General features: G+C 37.7%; 2 protein-coding genes across 2 annotated transcripts in view; both read right to left on the bottom strand.

Annotated features, from left to right (window-relative positions):
* Positions 1 to 1,437: 1,437 nt before the first annotated feature.
* Positions 1,438 to 5,385, bottom strand: LOC130053523 (ankyrin repeat domain-containing protein 50-like). The gene is made up of 2 exons (XM_056160855.1): positions 4,911 to 5,385; positions 1,438 to 4,867 (listed from the first exon to the last, which is right to left on the bottom strand). The coding sequence occupies exons 1-2, from the start codon at positions 5,383 to 5,385 to the stop codon at positions 4,284 to 4,286; spliced, it is 1,059 nt and encodes a 352-aa protein (XP_056016830.1). The 3' UTR covers positions 1,438 to 4,283.
* Positions 3,655 to 23,610, bottom strand: part of LOC125675984 (uncharacterized) — a 41,742-nt gene continuing 21,786 nt past the window's right edge. Inside the window, exons 3-6 of the mRNA XM_056160436.1 lie at positions 22,947 to 23,585; positions 19,970 to 20,011; positions 11,110 to 11,157; positions 3,655 to 8,682 (exon numbers count right to left, since the gene is read on the bottom strand). Coding sequence (XP_056016411.1) covers positions 5,486 to 8,682; positions 11,110 to 11,157; positions 19,970 to 20,011; positions 22,947 to 23,559 — 3,900 coding nt within the window. The 5' untranslated portion in view covers positions 23,560 to 23,585 and the 3' untranslated portion in view covers positions 3,655 to 5,485. The remainder of the gene's footprint in view (positions 8,683 to 11,109; positions 11,158 to 19,969; positions 20,012 to 22,946; positions 23,586 to 23,610) is intronic.

The raw sequence follows: 23,610 nt of genomic DNA on the forward strand, positions 1-23,610 counted from the left end.
ATATATTTGCATGTAAAACCTTAGTCCCTATTATGGCCCCAACCTACATGTACCCTGCAGGCCATAATTTTTGGAAACTTGAATCTACACAATGTCAGAAAGCTTTCATGTAAATGTCAACTTCTTTGGCCAAATGGTTCTTGAGAGGATGATTTTTAAAGATGTTCCCTATATCTGTGTGTAAAACTTTATCACCCTTTGTGGCCCCATTCTTCCCCCGGGGGCCAAATTTTGAACAAACTTGAATCTACACTGTCAGAAAGCTTTCATGTAAATATCAGCTTTTCTGTCTCAGTGCTTCTTGAGAAGAGGATTTTTAAAGATTGTCCCTATATATTTGTATGTAAAACTTTGATCCCCCTAGTGGCCCTATCTTACACCCGGGGTCATGATTTGAACAAACTTGAATCTGCACTATGTCAGAAAGCTTTCATGTAAAAATCAGCTTTTCTGATTCAGTGGTTCTTGAGAAGAAGATTTTTAAAGATTTTCCCTATATATTTGTATGTTAAATTTTGATCCCCTATTGTTGCCCCGGGCATCCAACCCCCGGGGGGCAAGATTTGAACAAACTTGAATCTACACTATGTCAGAAAGCTTTCATGTAAATATCAGCTTTTCTGGCTCAGTGGTTCTTGAGAAGAAGATTTTAAAGATTTTTCCTATATATTTTGTATGTTAAACTTTTATTCCCCTGTGGCATCATCCTACCCCCGGGGGCCATGATGTGTACAAACTTGAATCTGCACTATGTCAGATGCTTTCATGTAAATATCAGCTTTTTCTGGCTCATTGGTTCTTGAGAAGGTTTTTAAAAAAAAGATTTTTCCTATATATTTGTATGTAAAACTTTGATCCCCCTTGTGGTCCCTTCCTACCACCGGATGCAATGATTTGAACAAACCTGAATTTGTCCTATGTCAGGAAGCTTTCGTGTAAATTTCATCTCTTCTGGCACAGTGATTTTTGAGAAAAATTTTAAATGACCGCATCCTATTTTTATGATTATTTCCCCTTTGAAAGGGAAATGGCCCTTCATTTGAACAAACTTGAAACCCCCCCCCTCCCCCACCCAAAGATGCGTTTGGCTAAGTTTGCTTGAAATTGGCTGAATGGTTCTGCAGAAGGAGTCGCAATGTAAAATGTTTACGGACAGACAGACGGAGAAAAGCTGATCAGAATAGCTCCCGTGAGCTTTCAGCTTAGGTGAGCTAAAAACCTTATCCCCCTCCTTAATCCGCGAGTGACCTCCCATCTACCAAATTCCAAATTGTTGGACCCCCCCCCCCCCACACACACACAACAGGCGGAACATCCGACTGGGATTCATGGGGGACATTATGTTACAGAACAGGAGTTCCGATGATATTGACCTTAAATCAAAATTCAAGAGGTACGAAATCCATGCAGGGAGAACAAAAAGCTTGAATAAATATGTACACATGTAGAGTATTTTATTTCTTCCATGTCAGATACCTGATTTTGACATGTAACAAAAGTATTAGATACTGATTCTAAGAATAACAAACATAAACATTGATAATAAGCAATACACACACGTACACATAATTATAATCAATGACTGAGAGTCATACAGAGTGACGTCAAACATACAACTATTCACCAACAATGTCGACAATTTATAAGGTTTAACGTACTATTGCTAACGACACTGTATAATTTATAAGATTAACATACTATTGCTAACGACACTGTATAATTTATAAGATTAACATACTATTGCTAACGACACTGTATAATTTATAAGGTTTAACATACTATGCTAACGACACTGTATAATTTATAAGATTAACATGCTATTGCTAACGACACTGTATAATTTCAGAAAGCGTCGACTATTGATTATGTTAAAACACTTTCTTATTATACACAGACAAATGGAAACTTACGAGAGAGAATTCATTAAACATCATCACATGTATCTACAAAGACATTAGTAACCCATTGGGTTTTATACTCAGTATATATACTGACAAAGTAACACCTCTCTACAATTCTATCAGGGACTATACAGAGTGTCTTCTTACATGTTTCTTTATGCCATACATCACTCTCTTGTACTCCGTAAAAACACCTCTCTACAATCTATCAGGGACTATACAGAGTGTCTTCTGACATGTTTATTTATGTCATACATCACTCTCTTGTACTCCGTAAAAACACCTCTCTACAATCTATCCGGGACTATACAGAGTGTCTACTGACATGTTTATTTATCTCACACAGCACTCTCTTGTACTCAGTAACAACATATCTCTACAATTCTATCAGGGACTATACAGATTCTCTTCTGACATATGTTTATATCACACATCACTCTCTTGTACTCTGTCGCTTTGTACTTTCTGTCATGCCAATCTTCACTGTACTTACACAGCAGTCCTCTCTAGAACAAACAATTCCTCCCCCAAAAAAAAGTTTGAAAAAGTTGGCAAATTCATTCATTATGTCGAACATATACAATGTACTGAAATGTAAAAAGTCCAAATGCTTTTATGAACTTCTCAACAAAACTTCCTCTGTGACAACAGACAAAACAAAATGGAGTGAACTCTTAGAAATGGGTAATACTGAATGGAAAATAATCCACAAAATACCTTTCATAATAACAAAAAATTGTAAACTTCAAAGGTTCCAATATAGAATACTTAATAAAGTTTTAGCAGCAAACTCTTTTTTATTTAAAATAAAAAAGTGAACGCAAAAATGTGTACCTTTTGTCACAATGAGGAGGAAACAATAGAACATATAATGTGGGAAGGTAATTGTGTTCAATCATTTCTCATTACTTAGAACAGAAAACAAATTGTCAACTAATCTTTACAAAAAAGTCTTTTATAGTAGGCATCCTTGAGAAAAACAAGGGTATACAAAATATTCTCATCTTTTGGTTAAAGTATTATATTTATACAGCAAGGTGTACAGAGAAAAATTTGAGTCTGCGCTCTGCAATATCATTTTTAAAGTTATTCTATGAAACACAAAAATTCATTTCTTATAAAAATGGCGATACTGAAAATGTTGATGCCCTTTGGAACAGATGGAACCAAATATTTTCATAGCTCTCTCTCTCCTTCTTTCTTTCTTTCTCTCTCTAAAAGAAATAAACACTTCTGTAATTCTATATTAAATGTATATATTATGAAGATATACCATGACCTATGTACAGAATGTTGAAAAATAATAAAAATATATATATATATACAATGTATATATAAAAACAACAATTCCTCCCTGTCTAACACAGTCATACTCAATACCTCGTCCTGACATTGATGCCCCCCCCCCCCCCCGCAGAATCATCACCTTCTCCGTTATATAATCAAAATACCGCTCATTAATCAGAAATTTCACACCTGACTTACTATCATTGCACTTATGATACAACCGTATATACTGTTTTACATCTAGATGAACACACAACAGATGTCTTAGTACATCACAGTCTCCATTCATCCTTTATATTCATACACCACATTGATCTGTCGGTCACCACCACATCATCTCTACTGTCTCTTTTAATTGCAGAATGTCTGATGTACACCAAACAGTTACAGTCCCTAAAACGTTCTCTCTCTCTCTCTCTCTCTCTCTCTCTCTCTCTCTCTCTCTCTCTCTCTCTCTATATATATATATATATATATATATACATATATAAACAATTCGGGAAGTGCATGTTGTACATGTTTGTTTTGAATACATGTGTATTTTCAGTCTAAACAAACATATAGTGACAGTTCGGTTCAACATTGAGCGGACATTTAGTGCAGGCGAACATATAGTGCAGGCGGACATATAAGGGCTCACTATAGTACAAAACGAATAATGTGATCATGAATTAAATTTAGAATGTGCAACATTTGTATATTTTTGATGCGGTTAGAATTGGTTATTATACTGAACTACAGGTATATTATATGTGGGACAGACATTATGTACGAGAAAAATTCTATCGTTATATTTGAGACGTTTCAAATTTTGGAAAAGGAGTAAATACATTTATTGACAATATCTTTCATCAATATAGGCGTAAAATAATCAGAAAGACATGTCAAATCAGTTTGACTTTCGGGCATGAATGTGTATCGAACTGTAGCATCAAGGTTTTTCTTAAAGTAAGAGGGAGTGTCAAAAAAATTTCTAGCAAAAATGTTTGTCAAGTGAGACAAGATAATAAATTGTGCTTTTATCCAAATTTGAAAATGCTTAAATGATAATTCGGGGGTGAGGGTGGGTTGAGGTATTTATTGACTGACACTGCCTCATTTGTGAACATATTCCAGAGCTCTTCTTCGCCCCACCTTCACCAGCTCCTTCACCACACTCAGATGTCCTCCCTCGCATGCAACTGTCAGTGGTGTATTCCCGTCATTATCCTGTAGATTGATATCAGCCCCCGCCTTTACCAGCTCCTCCACCACACTAGGATGTCCTCCCTCGCATGAAACTGTCAGTGGTGTGTTCCCGTCATTATCCTGTAGATTGTTATCAGACCCCGCCTTCACCAGCTCCCCCATCACACTCACATGTCCTCCCTCACATGCAGCTATCAGTGGTGTATACCTTACATTATCCAGTAGATTGACATCAGCCTCTGCCTTCACAAGCTCTACTACCACACTCACATGCCCTAACTCACATGCAGCTGTCAGTGGTGTATCTCCGTCATAATTCTGTAGATTGATATCAGCTCCCGCCTTCACCAGCTCCTCCACCACACTCACATGTCCTGCCTTACTTGCAGCTTTCAGAGGACTATTCCCGTCATTATCCTGTAGATTGACATCAGTCCCCACCTTCACCAGCTTGTCCACCACAATCACGTCCTCCTTTACTTGCAGCTGTTAGTGGTGTATTCCCATATTCATCTTGTAGATTGATATCAGCACCTGCCTTCACCAGCTCCTCCACCACACTCACATGTCCTGCCTTACTTGCAGCTGTGAGTGGTGTATTCCCGGGATTATCCTGTAGATTCACATCAGCACCCACCTTCACCAGCACTTCCAACACACTCACATGTTCTGCCTTACTTGCAGCTGTGAGTGGTGTATTCCCGGGATTATCCTGTAGATTGACATCAACACCCACCTTCAACAGCTCCTCCACCACACTCACATGTCCCGCCTTACTTGCAGCAGTGAGTGGTGTATTCCTTGGATTATACTGTAGATTGACAACAGCCCCCATCTTCACCAGCTCCTGTATCACAAGCATACGTCCTGCCTTACGTGCTGCTGTGAGTGGTGTATTCTCGGAATTATCCTGTAGATTGACATTAGCCCCCACATTCACCAGCTCATGTATCACACTCACATATCCTGCCCTACTTGCAGCTGTCAGTGGTGTATTCCCGTTTAACATCCTCTACATATAGATCAGCCCCCGCCTTCACCAGCTCCTCCACCACACTCACATGTCCTCCTTTACATACAGCTATCAGTGGTGTATTCCCCCATCTATTCTACAGATTGACATCAGCCCCCGCCTTCACCAGCTCCTCCACCACACTCACATGTCCTCCTTCACATGCAGCTTTCAGTGGTGTATACTCCCATCTATTCTCTCGATTGACAACAGCTCCCGCCTTCTTCAGCTCCTCCACCACACTCACCCGTTTTTCTTTACATGCAGCTGTCAGTGGTGTATGCTCGGGAGTTTTCTGTAGTTTGAGATCAAGCTCCGCATTCTCCAGCACCTCTATCACCATATGTTCTTCACTCCATGCAGCTGTCAGTGGAGTATCCCCCCATCTATTCTGTAGATTGACATCAGCCCCCGATTTCACCAGCTCCTCCACCACACTCACATGTACTGTTTCACATGCAGCTGTCAGTGGTGTATCCCCCCATCTATTCTGTAAATTGACATCAGCCCCCGCTTTCACCAGCTCCTCCACCACACTCACATCTCCTCTTTCACATGCAGCTGTCAGTGGTGTATCCCCCCATCTATTCTGTAAATTGACATCAGCCCCCGCCTTCGCCAGCTTCTCCACCACACTCACATGTCCTCCTTTACATACAGCTATCAGTGGTGTATCCCCCCATCTATTCTGTAAATTGACATCAGCCCCCGCCTTCACCAGCTTCTCCACCACACTCACATCTCCTCTTTCACATACAGCTATCAGTGATGTATCCCCCCATCTATTCTGTAAATTGACATCAGCCCCCGCTTTCACCAGCTCCTCCACCACACTCACATCTCCTCTTTCACATGCAGCTATCAGTGGTGTATCCCCCCATCTACTCTGTAGATTGACATCAGCCCCCGCCTTCACCAGCTCCTCCACCACACTCACATGTCCTCCTTCACATGCAGCTGTCAGTGATGTATCCCCCCGTCTATTATGTAGATTGACATCAGCCCCCGCCTTCACCAGCTCCTCCACCACACTCACATGTCCTCCTTCACATGCAGCTATCAGTGATGTATCCCCCTGTCTATTCTGTAGATTGACATCAGCCCCCGCCTTCACCAGCTCCTCCACCACACTCACATGTCCTCCTTCACATGCAGTTATCAGTGATGTACCCCCCCATATATTCTGTAGATTGACACCAGCCCCCGCCTTCACCAGCTCCTCCACCACACTCACATGTCCTTTTTCACATGTAGCTCTCAGTGGTGTATCCCCCAATCTATTCTGTAGATTGACACCAGCCCCCGCCTTCACCAGCTCCTTCACCACACTCACATGTCCTTCTTCACATGCAGCTGTCAGTGATGTATCCCCCCATCTATTCTGTAGATTGACATCAGCTCCCGCCTTCACCAGCTTCTCCACCACACTCACTTGCCCTGAATAACATGCAGCACTAAGAGGTGAAGAAAGAAACCCGACCATATCTTTACTGATAAGATTTATCCCATTGATTGATTTCTTACAGATAGGAAGTAGAAGTCTGACTGACTGTACATCACCACTATAACAACTCAACACAAGTAATCTACACTTTTCTTTTAACCTATTGTTTTGATTTTCCTGTTTGATACATGTATCTATCCCAGATTTAGACTGATGTGAAGAATTTCCTGTTATCTCAAATAATTCACATATTTCATTGTGTAGTCCAGTCTGTTGAACTATGTACTCTATTATCTGATTATGTCCATACAAAATCACCCAGCTGATCACTCTCACATTGCAAGTGTATTCATTCCAATATGTTTTCCCCTCATTAACTGGTTTCCGCCTCTGATCCAACAGCACTACTTGTCTCCTACATGTATACATGTACATATTCCACTCCCCCCTATCCCTACTCTCCTTCTCCATACACCCTCGTTTACTCACTATCTTATCTACCTTTCCCTGACTGGACAGAAATAAGGATTTTAAATCTGTGTATGACTTTGTTTTTAACACACCAATAAATGCCCAACACACCTGAGGGTGTTTTAAAACCTGATTCCCGAAAACATCATACAGCTCCATGTTCTGTATGTCTCTGTACAATCTCTCTGCTAACAGTGGATACTGATCCTCACGTAACCTTATACACAGATCAAACGATTCCCCTCTCTCATTGATTTTATCATCGCTCTCCTTCTCTTTTCCTTCACAATTATTGCTACTCTCACCCCCCTTACTAGATTGAGAAACACTCTTTTTCTCTTTCATTTTGTTAACAATACCTGGTTCACTTGTCTGTGGCTTGACATAATTAGCAATATAACTACTACTCATATACAACAACATTTGGTCAGGAAACTGTTTGCCATACTGATAAGCACATATTTCAAACATGGAGTCATGCATCAATGTGTATTGTGCACCACACTGTTTTGTGTATGTCCCCTCCATTGCTGACAAGGCTTTCACAAACTTGAATGCATCAGTTTGGTTTTCTAATTCACAATTTTCCAAAGTATCACATTTCATCTTCATGAAATGTTCATTTTTTCTATCTTTTAAAATGTCTTTAGAGATGCTATTTTCATTTAGCATACACAAAACAAGTGTTGCATAATTCAGTTTGTTATGTCTTTGCATATTATCAAGTTCATCACTGATACATTGGACTGGATTCAGGAAAAACGTTGGACCAAGAGCTTTGAATTTTGTTTCCTTTGAAAATAATTTACAGAGAAGGGGAAACATGTGAGATGTTGATGTCAGCAATTCAGGCGATATTAGATCTTCCTTTAAACCATATTTCTTGAGAATCTGTTTTTTGTCTTCGTCATCTAATGCATTGTCAGAACTGTGTAACTTAATCACATTCTCATCTTTAGTAACGAATGCTTTGTAAGGTAGTGTCTCATTGTACACAGCCTCTCTACATGTCATCAAAGTTCGAGACTTATCCATTAAAGGCTGTGTTATTTTCTTTTCATAATTAGTTAACACATCTAAATTAGTTTTTTGGAGGCCAAAGACACCCACCACATCATCAATAACAAAAACCTGCGGATTCCTGGGGTCACCATAGTCCTCCAACTTCCTGATGTCTTTGGCTGGTACAACTTCATAACCTTCCTCCTGGAGCTTGAGGGCGATGTGGTGAGCCGTGGCAGACTTCCCAGACCCAGGTACACCGACAAATGTTACGTATGGTTGGTTTCTCACTTTCTGCATCACTGAGGGGAAGTTGTGGGTTTCGTAGTAAAGCTTGTCTTCCTCTCTCCATCTCTGAACCTCAATATCGTATTGCTCTGAAATTACAAATTAACGAAACAGCTGAATAAATGATGTTTCATTTTATAATACGCTTGATGTGTAAAAGTGAATTACTTTAATGTAAACAACACCCCGATGTGACACATTCAGTATGGGTATATGTATATTCATATACTACGTACAGTATACGTTTATTTCAAAACTATGTAGTTCAAATGTCAAAATGGTATTGATAGTTTATGAAGGTTAAATGAACGGAAGCAGGTCCGGCTTTTAATGTGATCGGTAGTTCATCGACAAACAACGGACTACCTCAATATCGGCAAGCAGTGTGAGGAAAGTGCACGGTAAATATGATTGAACGATGGTTATATAGACATATTAAGCAACATTATGTACCCTGAGCATTAAATAGTTGGGCGGGGGCAAGACAGCAATGCTCACATAACATACGTATACAGTACAGAAAAACGTTGAAAGCTGCCAATATTTAATGACAGCAATGCTTTCTGATTTTGAATGTTAACAAAATTTGCTGATCTTAATATGTATTTCACGATAATGTACTTCTACTTTATTGTGGTTTACATTTTCTTTACTGGCGTCCGTATTTCACACAATTATGTGCCCGAGTCTATTCAAAGTGATCTAAATGTTTTCTGACAGAAAATGATACAGAACATGAAAATCTACCCGCCAGCCACTATAAAACAATATCAGTATATGCTTAAGTTACATTGTTTTTAATGCCGATTTCTTTTTCTTACGCAATTTCAAAAAAATATGATTTCAAACATCGAGATTAAAGGGAATGTTGAACATCTGGAAGTCAGTTCTAAGAAGACATACAATGGATGTATACACTTCTAATTTCTTTGCTTCGTTTCTTTCTTCTTGTTGAAAACTGAGTCAATCGTTATGAATTAATTTAGCATTGTACTATTAATTATAAGTACCAGTATTGGAGGACAATAAGAGACCCGTGGGCCACATTGCTCACCTGAGTTACCCTGGCCCATATTTAAAGATTTTACCTATATATTCGCATGTAAAACTTTGATCCCTATTGTAGCCCAAATCTACCCCAAGGGTCATGCCTTTTACAAAGTTGAATCTGCACTATGTCAGGAAGCTTTCAGGTAAATGTAAACTTTTCTGGCCCAGTTGATCTTTAGAAGATTTTAAAGATTTTCCCTTTGTATTTGTATGTAATACTTTGCTCCCCTATTGTGGCACCACCCTACCCCGGGGTATGTGATGTCAACAAACTTGAATCTGCATGAAGCTTTCATGTAAATGTAAACTTCTCTGGCCCAATGCTTCTTGAGAAGATTTCTAAAGATTTTCTCTATACATTGGTATGTAAAACTTCGATCCCCTATTGTGGCCCATCCTACCCCTGGCAGCCATGATTTTAACAAACTTGAATTAGCACTACGTCAGAAATCTTTTATGTAAATTTGTATTTTCTCGGCCCAGTGGTTCTTGTGAAGATTTTCAAAGATTTTACCTATATATTCACATGCAAAAATTTGATCCCCTATTGTGACCCCAGTCTACTCCCGGGAGTCTTGATTTGAACAACATGAATCTGCACTATGTCAGGAAGCTTTCAGGTGAATTTTAACTTTTCTCGCTGAGTGGTTCCTGGGAGGAAGATTTTTAAATGACTCCACCCTATTTTGTGATTATCCTCCCTTTAAAAGCTCTGCTTTTTGCCAAGTTTGGTTGAAATTGGCCTATTGGCTCTAGTGAAGAAATTTTTTAAAATTCACATTCATTTTCACTATTTTGCTATTATCTCCCCTTGTCGCCCTTCACGTGAACACACTTGAATTCCCTTCATCCATAGATGCGTTTTGCTAAGTTTGGTTGAAATAGGGCCAGTGGTTCTGGAAATGGTTTTTAAAACTCGTCAACTCATTTTCACTATTTCGCCATTATCTCCGGGTGTTACCCTTCATTTGAACAAGCAGTGAATGAGTCCATTTTAGAAGAAATTTAAGCAGTACGAGATTTGGAAATCTATACTGCGTCAAATCCTATAATTATTCAAAACTTGCAATATTATCAATGCTATGAAAATTTCACCTACTGCAATGCATGTCAGAGAAAGAACCAAGATGTACAGAATTTAATTGATTACTTAATAATTGTAGCTGCAGAAGCAATTTTGCAAGATTGCTGGCATGGTGGACTACAGCAAGGCAGTACTTGCCGATTTTAAATACTAGCAATGCTTGCTGATTTTAAATGCTAGCAATGCTTGCCAATTTCGAATGATAGCAATGCTTGCCAATTTTGAATGCTAGCAGTGCTTGACAATTTTGAATGCTAGCAGTGCTTGCTTATTTTGAATATCTGGAAAGCTTGTTCAGAGTTGATATTTGTGTATAAATGTAATTAAACTTAACTAAAGACTTAAATGTACTTTCTAATGATTGGCTATTCTATTGACTTACCTCTCACATTTGGTGGGATGGGGGACTCGGTTAGTTTCACTACTTTACCTAAAACAATGAAATAAAACATTTTACTTAATAAGAGGCCCACGGGCCACATCACTCACCTGAGTCACCAAGTCCCCTATCTAAAAAATGTTCCTATATATTTGCATGTAAAATACCCCAGGGACCATGAGTTTTACAAACTTGAATCTGCACTATGCCAAGAAACTTTCATGTAAATTTCTTTAGCCCAATGGTTCTTGAGAAGAAGATTTTTAAAGATTTTCTTTTTATAGTAGTCTGTAAATCTTTGATCCCCATTTTTGAGCTCATCCTATCTTCGGGGGCATGACTGTAAAAAAAAAAACTTAATCTGTACTATGTCAGGAAGCTTTCATGTCAATGTAAACTTTTCTGGCCCAGTAAATCTTCAGAAGATTTTCAATGATTTTCGCTAGATATATTTGCATGTAAAACTTTCATCTTCCTCTAATGTGGCCCCATTCTATCCCCGGGGGCCCATGTTTGATGAATTTGAATCTGCGCTATGTCAGAAAGCTTTCATATAAATTTCAGCTTTTCTGGCTCAGTGTTTCTTGAGAAGAAGATTTTTATAGATTTTCCCTATTTATTCGCATGTAAAACTTCAATCCCCTATTGTCGCCCCAACTTATCCCTGGGGGCCATAAATTTAACAAACTTTAATTTGCATGTCAGGAAGCTGTCATGTAAATTTCAGCTCCTCTGGCCCAGTGATTCTGGAGAAGAAAATTCTTAAATTACCCCACCCTATTTTCGCATTTTTGTGATGGTCTCCCCGTTGAAGGGAGCATGGTCCTCTCATTTGAACAAATTTAAAAGCCCTGCACCCAAGGATGCTTTGCACCAAGTTTGGATGAAATTAACAGTGGTTCTGGTAAAGAAGATGGAAATGTGAAAAGTTTACACCGACGCTGATGACAGACAATTTAACAGACAAATTTTGCTCAGAAAAGCTGACTTGAGCTGAAGGCTCAGGTGAACTAAAAAGATATTGTATAAAGCTTGATTTTATCCACACAGTATCTAACACCTCAAAACGTTCTTCACCAACCAATTACATGTAATTCTAAACTGCATTTATTTCAAAGAAACAAAACATGATTAAGTACATACGATTGGAATTTTTGAGATTGGAAGACAAGTGCACTTATATCAATTCCTCACTCTTGTACATGGAAGGTGAAGATAACAAACAGTGATAAATCTCATAACTTCTATAAGCAATACAAAATAGATAAGTCGGGCAAACACGGACCCCTGGACACACCAGAGGTGGGATCAGGTGCCTAAGACGGGTAAGCATCCCCTGTCGACAGGTCACACCCGCCGTGAGCCCTATATCCTGATCAGGTACACGGAGTTATCCTTAGTCAAAATCAGTGTGCCAAAACGGCCTAACAATCGGCATTAAACACGTCAGACAGCATTTGACCCAATGATATGTTGTATTGAGGAACTAGATCATTATAACGACCATAGAATTTGCGAAATGCTGATTTCAATCGAGACTGTTGAAACCCTTGTAACATCAACTTGTTTGTCAGCAGCTTGCCTCGATTTAAAAACTAACTATTTGCAGAACAAGCTCTTGCATATCGATTCAGTTGAGAAATATAAACACCATATGCAAGTGATAATGCAATACATGTATTGCTACATAAATATGGGAAATTGACGATGGAGAAGCTAAAATCATCCCGTTTGTCATACAGTTGAGTGGTCAGTTTGCCGTTAATGTATACTTTCAATAAAATATCTAAGTATGAAGCAGATGTGGACGACTCTGTGGTGTCTTTTATTTCGAGTTCACAGAGATAAATTGAATCGACATATGCAAGTTATTATTGTTAATAGACAAAACGTAGTCGCATATCTACATGTCGAATTGAAGGCCACAATGTAGAAGTTTTTTAATAAATTCTGCTTCATATGAATATAGAAACATGTGAACTAACAAAGGAGCACAATTCGTGCCCATGGGAATTCCAACAGACTGTTGCAAGACCCGATCACCAAAGACCACGAAGATATTGTCAATGAGAACTCTAGCATATTTTTTATTTCAACGTTAGAGTTTTTGGATGACTGATCACTAGATATGGATATTTCCTTTTTCCATTTTTGTTGAAGAAGCAACTGTCTATGATGTCAAAAAGTCTAGTCTTTAATTTATCGTGAGAAATGATCGTGTATAGAGTTGGAGAGTCATAGGTTTTGATGTTATTGATTTGAGAAAAGTTTTGCGATTTCAAGTTTACTAAAAGTGTTTTAGAATTTTTTAGAATCCACATTTGATTAACACCACTTCTGGCATATGTAGTCGCACAGTAAGTTTGAAGTTTCTCCTTTACAGTTGTAGACGTATGTTCATATGAATTTATCAGCCTATAGATTACTCCACACATAATTATGTCGCTTAAAGGACACATCTCATGTTTTCAAAGTATACAATATTACATGCATTTTGTCTTCTTTATGCTTATAGTAATTAATTCTAATAGTTCGTTCGCTGAAATTTTGCGATAATTAACCACAATACAGACTTAAATATAAGCCCTGATTTCAAAAAGTCAAGTTAATTAGGTAGGTAGTCACGTGGTACAGTGACGTCATATGCGCCCTTCGGATTGTGAAAGTACTGCGAGATATTATTAAAAACTCAACTTTTAGGGACCTAATTTATTTACCATGGGCAACATTTAAATCGATGTTGACAAATTGTCCGAGTTTTTTTATGTGTTCGCCACCAGTGCACACATATACCGATGTAAATACCCAACTATAGCGAGAAAAGTGTGTATGAAATCGGCAATATTGTGAGTAAATAATGTTTATATGGGTCGCTGTCTACAAACTGTTTGGGGATGTTATTCCTTTATACATCTGTAATTGGCGCTGTTTTTCTAAAATAAACAGTGCAATCATTATTTATTTTTGGATTAGACAAATTATGATACGTTAAATGGTTGACAACTAGGCCCTATGCCAAGCTATAGTCACGCGTGCATTTCGGAAAGAAAGAAAAAGACAACACACACACAAATCAATAAAAATATTCAAATTTAAAGTGGTAATCACATTATTTTATTTTGATAAAGCAATCTTATTACTATTTTTGAATTGTGATATGCACGTCTTTAGGAAGTACGAAGTGGGAGCACGGCGTTATAGCCTACTGACGTACGCACTCAAGATGCTACGAACGCGAGTTCAATAAGGAAATAACTTTATAATTCAATTTAAAGTTAGGAAATACAATATTGTATTTCCTAATTAAAAGTTCAATTATTTTGTATCTTTATTTTTTTTTGTGTGTAAATCTACCAGTTGGTAGAAGTACTTCTACCACTGGTACAGGTATGAAGGGATCTTATGACTAATTTTGTCTAAAGATTTTTGTCATCAAATATTTCATTTTTGAAACTGGACCCTGATCATTACATCGGGAAAACCTGCACTGTCACACTTAAAAATTCCTTTGTGATATCAAGTTGCAGTCAAATATTTCTGCAATGAATAACAAGCTCTTTATATTTCAACCATGCTTTTTACCTCAACCCATTATTCACGCTTGCAATCTCAAATTCCGAAAACTGTTTACTGGTCACAGGACGGGGAAATTACAATTGTCACGAGGAGGAAACTTACAAAATTTTCTTCTACTTTTCACGTGGTTAATAAACTACATAGATATTTTGTAGAGAAGGAATATCCCATAGATACTGCATTCGGTGTGTTATGATTTTTTCGTTTCTAACGTTCAATTTGACTACGATCGTGACTTATAAAATTGTTCTAATCTTAAAGTCCCAGTGATATTTCTTTCTATCATGTTTGCAAAAGAATGATACCCGAGTTTACCCCTATCTTAAGAACATGGCTTTTTTTTTTACCTGTTACTTGGAACCCCATGCAATTACCCTTTCCCAAATTTAAGTGGAAACACTTTAGAAAACTGAAAAAAGAGGACACATTGTCAATAGTCCCTCAATTCGCGGCCAACAACTGAATTAAGTGACAGCCGGCAGTTAGACAACAGGTGAATTATGTGGTGGACGCCATTCAGCTTAAGTAGCTACCGCCAGATAATAAGTAGCGGTTGCCATACAAGAAGTGGCTTCCGCCACTTAACTTAAGTTGCGCCACCAGATAATGATTGGCAGTTACCACTTAATTTAAATGGCGGTCGCCAGCTCATTTAAATGGCGGTCGTTAGCTAAATCTATATCAATTCTCCATAGTACCTACCAATGTTCGTTCACAATACTAGGGATACTTTGTACTACGCACAATTTTCTAAGGAAATCATTGCATTTTTATTAATAATTTGCTTGTTCCTCAACGACCCATCACCTCATTTCTCTTTGACCCTTCCTGAGTATATGAAAGACTAGAAGTAAAGACCATCAATCTGTCACGACCCACTAGGGCCACCACGTGGTACCTCTACGGCTTCAAACAGAATGCGTGGATTGATAAGTCTAGAAATGGAGAATCTTTACGATGGAAAGACGAAATGCATTATACCAAGTAGTCTCTATACATGAGATATATGTATGAAAAATTCAGACGACCTAAACAATACTTTCCGGTATCACAAACCTCTTCTTTAAGTGAGTTAAACAATACTTCTGGGTATCCCAGATCTCTTCTTTACATGGCATTGAGTACCCCTTAGTACCCTCTACTTCAAGCAATGGATGCATTGTCCTTGTATCCCCTCCTAGAGTAGAAATGGGGACTCGAAATATGTCCCGTCCCCCGGGAGCCACCGAGTGGTACCACTACAGCCCCAAACTGAAAGCGGTAAATGATAGTTCTAGGGGTCCTCTACCTTGCCTTGATGTTCCTTCCGCCTTGTCTTCAAAGATTAATGCTGGAAGAACAGTCATAAAATCCCCTCTTTCATTACGAGAAACGGAAAATGTCAAAGTTCAGGTGAGGTAACCAATACTTCCGGGTTTCCCAGAGCGCTTCTTTTCATGGCATCGAGTACCCCGTAGTACTCTCTACCTCAATCGATGGATACATTGTCCCTGTCTCCCATCAATTAGTAGAAATAGGGACTTGAAATCTGTCCCCAACCCCGGGAGCCACCGAGGTGTACCACTACAGCTCCAAACTGAAAGCGGTAAATCATAGTCCTAGGGGTCCTTTACATTGCCTTGATGTTCCTTCCGCCTTGTCTTCAAAGATTAATGCTGGAAGAACAGTCATAAAACCCCTTTATTCTCTACGAGATACGAAAAATGTCAAAGTTCAGGTGAGCTAAACAATACTTTCGCGTATCTCAGAGCTCTTCTTTATATCGCATCGAGTACCCCTTAGTACTCTCAACCTCAATCAATGGATACATTGTCCTTGTCACCCCTCCTAGAGCAGAAATAAAACTCGTGCTATACTTTTTTCAGTAGGTTATGCGCAATGTCAAAATCAGGTGAGCTAATGCACAATATTTGATAGCAGTCACAGGATGGAGGCATTATTCACCAGATATCACAGAGAAAGTGTTTGTTTCATTATTTAATCCTGCTTTCTTACACCACTTGCTCAAAAGATTTCCTTTGTTGATTTCTTTTGTTACAAAGCAATGGTTATCACTCTTCAGGTGAGCTAATTTACAGAAAAGATTTTTGAATGCAATATGATTTCAAATGGATTGGCACATGAAAATAGGATCAGTCTTGAGATAATAAAGCACCCCACATCATATAGTTTTCCCTATCATATCAATCTATTCATAGGTACTTAATGACTAAGATTGTAATATTCTGGTAGCTAAATTATCAATGTGCACATACTTTCGTGCATGTAAGCTGAGAAATTAATTGTTCAAAAAGATCAGAAAATGAAATGTGTGGTCAATTTTATTTCCTTTCATCCTTTCATTACAAATTACTGATATAAATTCATTTCACCATTGATGTACAATCTCTCATGTGAGCTAAGTTGCCCATGAGTGTTGCGATTGACATTTATTAATTCAAAACATTAATTAAATTAAAAATTTTCTTTAGAATAGGTTTCAAATTAAATATTTTTCTATGAGTACTCTCAGTCCTTTGATGATTTTCCTTAATGGCTGCTAGCTTCTACGTGCTTATTGGCTGCTGGTTAGTGGCTGCTAGCTTCACCCTGGTGAAGTTAAATTGTATCGTCGATATATGTTGTTACAAGGTGAAGGTCAGTTGATCCGAGTGTGTATTCACTGTATTGAATTTGAAGAGCAAAACAGAATGTATGCTATAGGCCTACCAGTGCTTATAGCTTCCATATATCCATTTTCTCGCAGTTTATCAGGGTCTCTGTCCAAGCGGTGTTTGAACAGGTGACTGGGTGTGTTTTTTAAGGTAAAGTTCTTGCTCCAAGAAAAAAATTATCACGTCTTTATTCTCGTACCTTCCTTCGAAAAATAGAAAAATACTCAGTCTAAATCCTTTCTACCGACAACTAGTACACCCGAGCACGTCACAACACATTTTAATGCATTATTATTTACCAGCCGTTAACGAGATAATTGGTTTTTTGTCGATTAAATCTAATCTGTTTAAGAAATGGCTAATAGATGTTTTCAAACCCGAGGGCGCATATGACGTCACACATAATGGCGCGTAAACTAGCGAAAGAAAATATGCATATTGCAAGATTTGAATTTCATCGCTTTCAAACTCAAAAACTACGCAAAGTATTTCATTTAAAACATATTTAGGCATAAAAAGAGTTATTTTTGCTGAAAAAATGAAAAAAGTTTAGAAACATGCGTTGTGTCCTTTAACATTCAACATTTAGAAGTGAAAATGTCGAGTCTTTCAGATATGACCTTAAACATGGAGGTCCCGAGTTGTGGCAGGCGTTGACACATTAAAGAACTCACACTGCTACGCATCGTTGGAAACCCATAATCGGTCGCACGTCTTTACCTCCTGTGGGACACAACGGCGATATTTTCACTTAACTCGTTAAAATTCATGACCTTTAATGATTTATTGAGGACAAACCGGAATCACTGTAAGTATACCGAGAACTTTAAGCGTCAGCAGTAATGGAGGCGCTCAAGAAAGAGTAGGTTTTGTTGTGCCACTATCAAAGATTGGGGTTACAGGTTTTATTGTCAAAAACGTCACTTGAACAGTAAAGCTATTATCTAGAGTATCTCAACTTTCACCTTATCGAAGTGTCGTTTGCATGCAGTCTTTGTACGAATAAATAAAATCGGATATGCAAATTCAATGAGTCAATGGTCACGAACGTGGACCAGAAGAAAGAGGAAAGAGATAAGTTGTTAGGAGTATTTATATTTTGTATAAAATTAATTTCAAAACAAACTGACAGAGAAGATATCGCTGAATGCTTAGGAACTTGTCAAACTCTTCCATTTGAAAGCCATGTTCTTCTATACTCCCGAACACTGGAAAAGGGGGGCTTTTTTATTGGTTGAATATCGCAATAAGGAATGGTAAAGCGACAAAACACATACAGAAGCTGAGCCGTCACACCTTCCAGGGAAAAAAAATGGCGTTGAAGTTGTGTCACACAGGAGGTAAAAGAAGTGCGACCGAACGTGGGTTTCCGACGATGGCTACAGTATAATTACGGTCCAGAACTAGTATAGGTCTAAATATGTGGTACTTAACATACAGCTGGTGATGTCTAAATATGAGTGAAAAATATTAATGGGACGTAATATGAGCAATAAACCAACTCTACACATATTGAAATCGACTATTTAACAAAAACAGTCAACCAACCAATTCCACACACATTGAAATGAGTTATTTAAAAGTGCTGCTTAATCATTTGGTCAGTGAACCAGTGTAAGTAAACAATAAAAGTGATATTGAAATATTCAACATTGACCCTCATCGTGGTCAGTGAACCAGTGTATGAAAACAGAAAAAGTAAAACCCTGAGTTGACTTACTCTTCAGATTAATCCTTATTCTCATTAAACTTGTAATCCTTCTCCAATGTATTACATGTTGGTCACACTGTAAATTCCTCATACATGTATTTGTTTTTAGCCTTTCAACATTTGTAGCCCACGTCAATAAAGTTGTTATATATCTGCTTTGTGTGGTTCTTTATCACTTTTCAGAGGTAACACAGTAATACTTGTCCCTAAATATTTTTTTTAGAATTAAAAAATATTTCTATTTCTATAATGCTGTCTGATCTTGTCTTCAACATGTCAGCAAAAAATATCACTTTTCAGAGGTAACACAGTCATACTTGTCCCTAAACATTTTTTTTTTATAATTAAGAAATGTTTCTATTTCTATAATGCTGTCTGATCTTGTCTTCAACATGTCAGCAAAACAAATGCCCCAATTACAACATTGAAATAGTTTTTAGAATTATGCTGCTATATATAACATAGACAATGACCTTGTGTACTAATATTGTACATACGTAAAACACATGCGATTTAAACACAATTCCCTTCTTCACTTCAATGTAGCACAAGCACTTAGAATATAATATCAATGTCATTTTGTGAACGATATGGTTACAAACTAAATAAACACAGGATTAACTAATGTAGTTAATTTTGCATATGTTTTATCATATCAGAATCAAAAATACATTTTCCAAAATGTACTACCAACATCAAGTTTTGTATTTCTAACTTTAGATATTTTGAAATAATCAGCCTGAGTTTTAATTCATCTGGGTAAACTGTATATACGGTGATGAATACATTTTCCTACAAATGTTTTTAATTTCTAAGTTCAATATCCATGTCCATTTTATCAACATACAGACATATTAGTACAATGTATTTACTGTACCATCTATCTCCATACAAACATATCAAATATAAGTTTATGCCATACCATGCAACTTCTTTGTTTCCTCTGCAGTTTCCTCGAACTTCCCTGCAAATATATGATGAAAAATAATTCATTACTGAAAGAAGCTTTCTATACAACATGTCACATCCCTGGACGAAATTGTGGTTTCATGTGTCGCTCAATAATTCTTCACTCATAGGGAGACGTCACCATTGCTGGTGAAAGGCCGCGAAATTTAGGCCTGCAGCACGTTCAACGCTTATGACCTTTGAGCTGGTAGGGATCTAGTTGCAATATATAATGAATATCTCTCAGACTTTTTTTTACGAAGATCCTATGGAATTGCCAGCATTCTCCCGGAATCGTCAAAACAAAATGCAGAGGCCCATCGGCCACATCCATCAACTGTGCAGTAGTTCCTAGCAATAAACAAGCTTGAGGAAATTTATGATCATACAAGCAGCTTGGTTCAGAATTGAATTCCAATGGTAATATCTAAAATTCATTAATTACAAAACTTAATCATTAATCTTGACTACAAATTCACCAATTACCATTTGTCTTTGTAGACGGTAATGACCTTTTATAGTAACAAAATTCATGTAAAAGATGTTTTGTGACAAGTTCAGTTCCCTATTCATTCGCATGCAAAAATCTGATCCCTTATTGTAGCCCAAACATACCCCAGGGGTCAGCAATTTTACAAACTTGAATCTCTAGTATATGTCAGTCCCTGAAGCTTTTATGTAAATTTCAGATTTCCTGGCCCAGTGGTTTTTGAGAGGAAGATTTTTAAATGACCCCACTCTATTTTTGCATTTTTGTAAATATCTCCCTTTTGAAGGGGGCATGGTCCTTCATTTTAACAAACTTGAATCCCCTTCACTTAAGGATGATTTAAATCGTGCTTGATTAGAATTGGCCCAGTAGTTTTGGAGGTTTTTCTACACACGTTCATCAAGATGTAAAATTTGATCCCCTAATGTGGTCCCGTCATACATAATGTACCCTCGGGTCCATGATCTGAACACATTGGAATCTACTCTTTATCAGAGAACTTTCACTTAAATGCATTCTTATGGCCCAGTGGTTCTTGAGAAGAAGAATTTTAAAGATGTTTGCATTTTTGTGATTATTTCCCCTTCATTTTAATGAACTTGAATCAGTTTTACCCAAGGATGCTATTTTATGCCACGTTTGGTTGAAATTTGCCAAGGGTTCTGGAGAAGATGAAAATGTGAAATGTTTACAACTATGCCACCGACGCCAGTAGTTGAGGTAACATATTGGAAAGGGTCTCATTATTGCAGCTAGAAGGGATCTTCATCTATGACATAAGCCCCATGACAGGTTTTGTGGTCTCAAAATTATCAACTGTGAAAGATAGAAGAAAACTGCAGACTACTCGATCATAAATTTGTTACATCAAGACATTATGCATCCTGCATTTCATATATATCTATTTGAAATGGGGATACCTATACTGCCTCATCTTGTTTGTTTAATGCATCTATCTTTTTGGAGAGGGTTTTCTGCTCATTTTGAATATCCATTTAGTTTCAACTCAGTATCAATAGCATAAGTTTAAAGATGTTTTAAAAATGTTAATACATGTAACTTTATATTATACATGTAATATACCAAGTTTAACCTCCACCCTGAAGTCAGAACCTCTACCTTGGGGATCATGAAATTTACACTTTTTGTAGAGAAGATTTTAAACATTAGTCAATTTTTGGCAGTTTTAGCCCAGTCACTAAGGTCTCGGGGATGAGCAGGTGTCTTGAAATTTTTATGTATATCGCCAATGAAGATACTTCATACCAAATTTAAAAAGAATTGCAATGGTAAGTCACCACGATAATGTTGAAATTGTTCAATAGTTAACATGAAATTTACAATTTTGGTAAAGGGAAACCATTTTAAACACTTATTAGGTAGTCTCAATTAGTATTAATAACAACATCAATTCAAAAAAAAATATCTTACACATAAATACTATTTGAATACCAAGTTTGAACCCGCCATGCAGTTAGAATTTCTATTCAATAGCAATCTGATTAAAATCAGATCCTCGATCCGCTCCTCTTTTTTTTCCCTTGTCGCTACGAGGAGCGGATTTTAATCAGATTGTATTCAATAGGTCATTAATTTGACGTTTTAGGTAGAAGCTAGCATTCCTGCTCTACATTATTATGCTTTTGGTTTTTCTGTCACATGTGCAGTTCTTTTGAAAATTGGTATAGTTTTAGCAGTTCTTGTCCCGCCTCTAAAGCCCTAAGGAAGCAGGAGTCCTGAAAATTACAATGGATGCCCCTCTTGTCCTAAAGATGCTTCATACAGAATTAGAAAAGAATTGGAGTGGCAGCTATGAAGAAGAAGTTAAATATGTTCATTTTTTAATGAATGAAGCACAACGGACGTTCATCAATTGCAATATAGGTCACTTGAGTTTACTCCTAATAACTACATGTAATCATCCTTTATATTGCAGCTTCAATGAAGAATTATGGCAAGAGCAAACACCTTTCACTTCATAATTCATCAGTGACCTTTATCAAATTTAAAATAGAACTCAAAAGATTCAGGTTGACAAAAACAAAATCTAGTCACCAGCAAAATTATAACATGTCCTAGTCTCCATTACAGTTACAACACAATATCTATAGTCATTAGCAAAAGTATAACATAAGGACTCCTACATATACCAAAGGTGGAATTAGGTGTCTAGCAGGAGTAAGCATCCCCTGTTGACCGGTCACAACCCAGTGACTCATCATACATTAATAAAACATAGGTGACCAATGAAACGTGAAAATAGTGATCAATCTCATAACTCCTATAAGCAATACAAAATAGATAGTTGGGCAAACACGGACCGCTGGACACACCAGAGGTCGGATCAGGTGCCTAGGAGGAGTAAGCATCCCCTGTCGACCGGTATGATATACAATGTATAATATAACATATAGTAATACTCTAAAAGAATCAAAACTGATACTGCATAATATTGCCATACCTTTAAGGCTGACCATCATTTTCCTGGTTGTCTTATCTTCCTCCACCTGCTTCTTCAGTTCTTCTTCATAATGTAGGTCATTTTCAGGGTCCATCGACTCGCTATGTAGGAAATCCACCTCTTTTTCATATTTGTTTCCATTCATGAGGAAGACATCCATATCTACCATTGCAGACCTAATGGTGGACCAAATGGAATTAAAGTCCGAGATGGACATGGATGGATCAGATGAGTGAACACAAAGATTCCGAACCAATCGAATCTTCTCAATGTTGGCAGAGACGCTCTTGTCACTGGGGTCAGGATCGTTGCCCCAGCCATTGGAGTGTGGTGGTATGCTAGATATATTCCTCAATAAGATATACAGTAATGAAATGTCCATATCACCATAGTTTCCAGCATAGTTCCCAGTTCGTGGTAAGATGAGGTCTCGCTGATCTCTGTTAAGTCGAGGAAGATTAAGCTTGTTTTGTTTAATGACATGATGAAATGTGTGTGGTGGGACGTAGTGACGCAATAAGTCACGTAGACTATCCGTGCAGGGACCGAGAACAACTCGACATGCTCTGTTTGCGTTCGTTGTCTCTGGCGTTGATTCATAAGAACTCGCCATTACCTTCTATCAAGTCGGGCGCTAATCTGTGGAGGGAATGAAAACATGAAT

The sequence above is a fragment of the Ostrea edulis genome, chromosome 3, assembly GCF_947568905.1.
Source record: "Ostrea edulis chromosome 3, xbOstEdul1.1, whole genome shotgun sequence".
Classification (NCBI taxonomy): Eukaryota; Metazoa; Mollusca; class Bivalvia; order Ostreida; family Ostreidae; genus Ostrea; species Ostrea edulis.

What these genes read in the sequence shown, in the direction of transcription:
- LOC130053523 (XM_056160855.1), bottom strand. Translation starts at nt 5,385, where the DNA reads ATGTTAAACGGGAATACACCACTGACAGCTGCAAGTAGGGCAGGATAT. An exon ending in GGAGGAGCTGGTGAAGGCAG is followed by an intron (nt 4,868 to 4,910) that starts GTGCTGATATCA and finishes GAATACACCACT; the next exon opens with AACAGCTGCAAGTAAAGGAG.